The sequence below is a fragment of the Octopus sinensis genome, linkage group LG14, assembly GCF_006345805.1.
Source record: "Octopus sinensis linkage group LG14, ASM634580v1, whole genome shotgun sequence".
In the NCBI taxonomy this organism is placed as follows: Eukaryota; Metazoa; Mollusca; class Cephalopoda; order Octopoda; family Octopodidae; genus Octopus; species Octopus sinensis.
Genome location: NC_043010.1, coordinates 31,332,246 through 31,339,745, shown reverse-complemented (window position 1 = coordinate 31,339,745; position 7,500 = coordinate 31,332,246). Strand labels below are relative to the sequence as shown.

The 7,500-nt window shown below is 35.2% G+C and overlaps 1 protein-coding gene across 1 annotated transcript in view; it reads right to left on the bottom strand.

The window, feature by feature from the left end:
* Nucleotides 1–665: 665 nt before the first annotated feature.
* LOC118765940 (zinc finger protein 431-like) overlaps nucleotides 666–7,500 on the bottom strand; it is a 34,574-nt gene continuing 27,739 nt past the window's right edge. The window contains exon 2 of the mRNA XM_036508832.1: nucleotides 666–3,269. Coding sequence (XP_036364725.1) covers nucleotides 1,443–2,726 — 1,284 coding nt within the window. The 5' untranslated portion in view covers nucleotides 2,727–3,269 and the 3' untranslated portion in view covers nucleotides 666–1,442. The remainder of the gene's footprint in view (nucleotides 3,270–7,500) is intronic.

The following is a 7,500-nucleotide window of genomic DNA, read 5'->3' as shown; positions in this document are numbered from 1 at the left end:
ATAAGTGTCCATACCCACATAGTAGTCACTATTGTGTGTATATATATATGCTGGCTCAATACTAAGTTACATAATACAGAGCTGTATTTTAATGGTCTACTGGTCAAGACAGTACACCATTACAATACATCATTTTGTTCTCTCCCACTAGATTCTGAGTTCAAATTCGACTTGGGTTAATGCCACCTTTCATACATCCAGCATTGGCAAACACATGCTACAAAATTTGTTACCCGTAAAGTTCCACTAACTAACTTAGGTTAAATGCAGAAACATCACTATAGGAGGCTGCAGAATATATTTCTGTAATCTAAACCCTTTTTTCTTATAATTTTGTCTTTCATATTTTTTTCCATAGTAAATTATATTGATTGCTTTATAAATTTGGACCCATACTAATTTTAAAAAAAAAAAAAAGAGGAAGAAAATCATCACTCGCATGGAACTTTTGTGTGTGCATGTTTGCATGTGTTGAGGCTTTTTCTGGACAATATGAGAGAAACACAAAATATTTTGGCAGAAACAAGTAAAGGAAATAATAGTTGAAGGATCTTAGTGATAATTTCATTCTCTTGTTTTATGACTATCATAAAATATCAGGAATTATCTGGGTTTTTTTAATATATATATATTTTCAAGAAATGAAAGAATAATAACTTCATTCGGTATCTAAAAAAATGTATTGATTTATATTTAGAAAAAAAAAAATCCTCATTCGTCCAATAATAGAATCCATTGCTTTCTGTAAATGTTTCACAACAGATCTCTCAGATACTATACATTGTGAATCAAAATTGAATACCTGGGGGAGCTCTGTTTTCTGTAGTCTTTTCTCTAAGCCTATGAGGAGGATTTGAGCTTAACTCCACAAGATAACAAAACACTGATCACTTCAATAATGCTCACATTGCTTATAGCTATGAAGTGTAACTTCCTCATTGTATCTGCTATGTGGACTGAGCCATTGAGAAATAAGCGATTTCTATGAAACAGATGACAGAGCAATAGTGACTGGAAAAAAAATCAATCAAATATGTAAGTTTTGTAGATTGTTACCCTGTCAAATTAGCCAGCTGTTACTCTTTCACTCTTACTTGAATTTCTACAATATAAACTTGCTGGACAAATTTTTTTTAACAATTTTTCTCTTTTGCAATTTGTAATTTTTTTTTCTTGTAACTCCTAAGATTATATAAAATACATTTTAAAAATTGAAAACAGAATGTAAAAATTACATTTTTCATAAAAAAAATAAAACACCCCCCGCCTCCAAAAAAACAAACAAAAAACATTTATAAACAGGTAACAAAAAACAGTTTCTCCACTGCTGCCACCATCATCAAATTTCTAATCCCATCACCAGTATTAGTAGTAGTAACAGTACCAGTATTAATAGTAGTAACAGTACCATTATTTCAGCAAAACCATCTCTAAAGTTTTTTTCAAGATGGTGCAATGATTGTTGAAGTGAGTGACTGCCACAAATTGCTGTTTACAGTTGAATATTCCTTTGAAATATATTCTTTATTTTCATATTCTTTATTAGTGTTCTGAGCAGCTGCCATTTGCAAGGTATCCTCTTTTCCATAACTAGTGGCTTCTGTTGCACACTCTGTCTCTTCCACCTTCACATCTGGACACACTGCATTACAAACCTGCATTACAGGTAGAGTGGAAGGGAAGCTGACTTTCTCCATTTCTTGCTGCTTATGAGTTCGCTTGTGTCGCTGAAGTTTTCCTGTTTGGGCAAAGACCTTGCCACAGACTTCACAGCCAAATGGTTTCTCGCCTGTGTGGATTCGCCGATGAATCTGCAGTGTGTCTCGTCGAGCAAACCGTTGGATGCATATATCACAATGGAAAGGCTTTTCTCCAGTGTGAGTGCGTTTGTGAATGTGCAGCTGGTCCCTTTGTGCAAAACTTTTTTCGCAAACTACGCAATAAAACGGTCGCTCCCCAGTGTGGGTCCGCAGGTGAATCTTCAATGTGTCACGTCGAGCAAAATTTTTGGGGCAAAAGTTACATTGGTATGGCTTCTCGCCTGTATGTATACGCCTATGGATTTGAAGTTTGTCACGTTGTGCAAATGACTTTGGGCAAACATCACACTTGAATGGCCTTTCCCCAGTGTGTACTCTACGATGGATTTGTAGAGTGTCACGGCGAGTGAATTTTTTGCTGCAGAAATCACATTGAAACCGTTTGTTGGCATCACTGTTTTCAACAGAAAGCATTTTGTTGCCTTCAGAGCAAGCTTCAGTGCAACCCATCATACTGCTACAACTGCTGCTGCAATTGCTCACCTCAGTGCAATTGTCTATGTTGCAGACAGAGCTAGAACAAGAACAGCTACTGCAACAAGTCTCTTGATTGCTGCTTTGTGCATTCCGAGAACTGGTGGACAAACTGCCATCACAATTGATAATTTGATTAAACATTTTAACATCTGTATGCATAATACGGGGTTGTTGTTGTTGCTGTTGTGTTGTTGTTGTTGCTGATGTTGATGTTGCTGCTGGTGTTGTTGTTGTTGTTGTTGATGCTGATGTTGCTGCTGATGCTGTTGCTGATGTTGTTGTTGCTGACATTGTTGTTGATGACATTGTTGTTGCTGACATTGTTGTTGTTGGTGTTGTATAAAACAGTTTCCATGGGTAACATTTGGGGTAATAGTCATCACTGGTAGTATAGTTTGTCCCTGCAGACAAATCTGTGGCTTGTGACATATGTTGTTGCTGTTGACAGACTTATGGCAATCCATTGTGAAGCAACTGAGTGTTAAATAAACACACAGCAGCAAAATTTCCAATATTATTATTTTATTATTATTATTATTATTATTATTATTATTATTATTATTATTATTCCAGCAGTTTTATTATTATTGCATGCTTTCCCTGTGCCTTGGGTAAATGCAGTGCTTGGTTTTGGTTTTGGACTTTCTACTGTATTGCATGTGCTCTAGGTAATATATGTACAGTACCTTGTAGTGATTCTTTATTTGTATACAACCTAGAGTTTTGGTTAGATATTTATTTCTGTTGTTTTTTTTTAACCATTCCCAAGGCACCTATTATTATAGCATTTATTTCTATATTCAGTCCACTACAATTACTCCTGTTATTGTAAGTATTATTGTTCTTCTTTTATTTACCCCCTGGTTTAGATTTGAATGTCAGGCAACTCTAAATGCATGATATCAGAAATATATTCTTGAGTTCCAAAGTTTTCGTTTCCTTTCATCAACCATTGATTCTGAGAAGAACAATCTGGAAAAAAGAAAAGGAATTAATTTAGATCAAAGTATTGCAAAAATAAATTAAAACATACAACAAATATTTAAAAAATGAAATTCTGGTCACTAACACAATCCCACAGCAATTTCAAATGAACAATATTAGTAACTAATTCAGAGTTGGTACAAAAATAAAATGACATTGAATAATGTTTAACGTTTTAGCATTTAAACTGTCCAAAATATTCTATTTGTTTATATTCAAACTGGTCAAAACCAGTCTCTTACATCCACCCTACAATGTCTACTAATCCCATAATCGAAATCTCAAAGCTACAAGATAATGCATAAGTAATTCAAAACAATGTGAATAAATAAGCATTACATTTGACAAACTAATCTGAATGCTAAAGGCTTAAGTGAAGTTAACAGTTTTTGTACAGTTTTGAATGGTTAAAATGTGTCTTCCATGCTAAAATTGTTTTATTTATGTCCTGGTTCTAAATACAAAATGCATCACATTTACTTCCACTTAATATTCATTATGTAACAAGTACATCTCTATACAACTGTTCCCAATCTTAATCCATACATTGGTATTTTCACCACCACCTGATACCATGGATGCCTTGAGCAGAGTCCACTCAGTTGAATGCATTCAGGACAAGTATATGGCTTGAGGATAACTACCGGAGTGGAGTGGAGCAATATGAAGTAAAGTGTCTTGCTCAAGGACACGTGCTGCCTGGAATCAAACTCACGGCCTTATGATTGTGAGCTGAATACACCTAACCACAAAGTCATCGGACTTCACTTTTGTGTGTGTGTGTGTGTGTGTATGTGCATACAGGTGTGTGTGTTACATAGCAATTTATATTAGTTACCCTTCTGTGATTTATTTCTAATGAAATATATCATGTATTTTAATTAACCTTTAAAATAATCAAAGAATTTGAAGAGGTGTTTGGTAAAATAACTTTTGTCATGGAGCTACTAGTATTGTTTAGTTTTTAAGTCAAAACATGAAGCTATTATAATGAATTAATTCTTCTTCCATACTTCAAACAATTTACATGATCAGACATGCATATGTAAACAATACAAGTTAAAATCAAGACACCAGTAATGCTTCCTTCATTGTTGCAATATAATTACTAGCAATGCTTATTTGATGAACAGGTGTTGTTCAGAGAAGACATCATCCTGTTTTTTTTTCCTTTTCTTTTTAAATATATTGCTTATACATGTATATTGATTAATGTGTACATGTCATTTTCTGCTCAATAAATATATCATGATCATGATCTTGATCATTTTAACCTGTGTCAGATGAAATTTATTGAGGCAGATTTCCTATGGGTGGATGCCCTTCTGTTGCTGACCCTCACTAGTTTTCAAACATTTTCCCTTATCCTTCAAACACAAACAACACAATCGCTCAACATGTTTTCACAAAATATTGCAAATGAACACCACTGCTTGTATGACAGTGATATATATATATATATATATATATATATATATATATATATATATATATATTATATATATATATATATCATCATCATCATCGTTTAACGTCCGCTTTCCATGCTAGCATGGGTTGGACGGTTCAACTGGGGTCTGGGAAGCCCGAAGGCTGCACCAGACCAGTCAGATCTGGCAGTGTTTCTACAGCTGGATGCCCTTCCTAACGCCAACCACTCCGAGAGTGTAGTGGGTGATTTTATGTGCCACCGACACAGGTGCCAGACGAGGCTGGCGAACGGCCACGCTCGGATGGTGTTTTTTATGTGCCACTGACACAGGTGCCAGACGAGGCTGGCGAACGGCCACGATCGGATGGTGTTTGTTACGTGCCCACAGCACGGAGGCCAGTCGATGCGGTACTGGCTATGGCCACGTTCGGATAGTTTTCTTATGTGCCACCGGCACTGGTACCACAAAGATACAAATTCCATTGATGTTCATCGATTTTGATTTGGTTTGATTTTCACTTGCCTCAACAGGTCTTCACAAGTGTCCCAAGAAGGAAGGTATGCACAGGTGGACTGACTACGTCCCAGGTAGGGGCCATGGGTTATGGCCTCACGTGTCCTGCCGGATTACGAAACGCTTCTTTTTTTTAGAAGTGCTGAGATGTATTTTAAGATACAGATAAGGAAATGATTTATTCTCAAACACATCAGATGGGGTATTCAGATTCGGTGTTACTTGGCATACTCTTAGAAATTGTTGAAGTGCTAGGTTGTCCATTACTTCATTGTTCACCTTTTATAAATCCCTCTTAAAAGTATCAACAAAATGCTCCGCTTGACCATTTGACCTAGGGTGATACAGCAGAGTGGTCATATGTTCAATAATGAACATTTTACAAAATTTTTTGGACTCATCTGAAGTAAACTGAGTTCCATTATCAGACACATTGGTATCAGGAATACCATATCTGGTAAACAATTTGTGTAAAAAAACTTACTGTATCTTCAGATGTTGGTTTTTTACATTTATGCACTTCGGGCCACTTTGAAAAACTGTCCACCACAACAAGGTAATATGAACCCTTAAGTGGACCTGCATAATTAATATGCAATCTGGACATAGGAATATCTGTTTTTGGCCATGGTTGCCATTTAGTGGTAGGTCCTTTTGCAGCTAGAGCACAACTTCTGCATGCTTTCACTAGTTCTTCAATGTCACAGTCCATTCTTGGCCAATATACATAACTTCTCAAAGCAATTTCATTCTTGAAATTGCTGAGTGACTAATGTGAAATTGCTTTAGTAATCGCTTCTGTAGTGTGGCTGGCACTATGACTCTTTGTACTTACATTAACACATTGTCATACATTGAGAATAGGTTCAAATTTGTTGCCTTCAGCAAAATGCTTATTTTTATCTCTTTTAGCCCTCAGTATTTCTTTAATTTTTTTAAAACATCAACCATTTTCTACTTTTAATTTTATGTCTTGTAATGTAACTGGTAGTTCACGTATGATATTACACAAATAATTTCACCTTTGAAAATGGATTTTTATGTCATAGGCAATTTTTGAGGATTTCTGTAGTGTAGCTTTCCTGATTTTTATTTCCAAGTGTTTTCATTAATTGAAGTAATGTCACCAGCTGTATTTAACTGTAATTTTACATTTGTATTATTAATTTTTATACACACAAATTTCCTTTGAGGCTCATTCGTATTTCTTGTCATCAATAAACTATTTACATGATTTTTTTCTGTTGGACTGTTTTTTTAGGTTTTGTCTTACAGTGTGGTTTTTTTTTACCTATCTTACCACACTTGAAGCATTTTCGATTTTTATAAAGACAGTTGAATCTGTAGTGTAATTCTCCAATCTGAACCATGGGTTAATTTTCTGCTTTTCATTTGGGTCATCCCAATTGTATATGAGAGCAGTTTTTTACTTCAATTTGTTCTGTATCATGCCTAAGGTTTATTATTCTCTGGCATTCCTCAGATATTTCTTTTAGTGTTAGCTTCTGATTCTGCTCTAATTTGGTCAGAATTTGGTTACAAATTTCAGCATTTAAACATATCTGGTGTTAGTTTATTCATTTAAAATTTTTTGCATTCATTATTAACGATTCCAGTGTATGTAATAAAATCTTTGTCCTCTTTTTTTGTAATATTCATGCATAGCCATAGGAACTTCTCTTGCTGAAAATCTTTGAAAGGGTATCAACAGTTTCTTTGAAACAGACTTCCCCTGGTCTCTTTGGTAATATATAGTGGCAGTATTTTTTGTGCTCTGCTGGGGCAACTTCCTCAACAAAAATCAGGTTCTTTTTTCATTTTGCCAGTTTGAGTACTCTTCTTTAAAAATTTCCTCATACCTTCTGTAGTATGCACAAAAGGTAATACCCTCATCCATGTTATATGTGAATTCACCGATGGAGTTTGCAACCGTATCAGGGGGGAATGAAGTTGATGTATTTTATGTTCTGTTGAGTAGCAGCTGTATTAACAGTTGCTGTTGCTTCTGCCATTCCACCAGCTGCTGTTGCTGTTTTTGTAATCCAATTACTGATACTAGTAATTCTTCCATGTTCCAAACAACATTCTATCCAGCCTAGGTTGCCAATAATGCTATGACAACGTTGTAGTGCCCGTTGGGTGCAGGAATAGTATTACCCAAATAATTATTGGATATGGTTATCTAGAATAACCTTTTGCAGAATTAATATGTTCATGCAGAACATACTCTGTACTATGCCAAATGTGGATATGATATCAAATTAATACAGTAA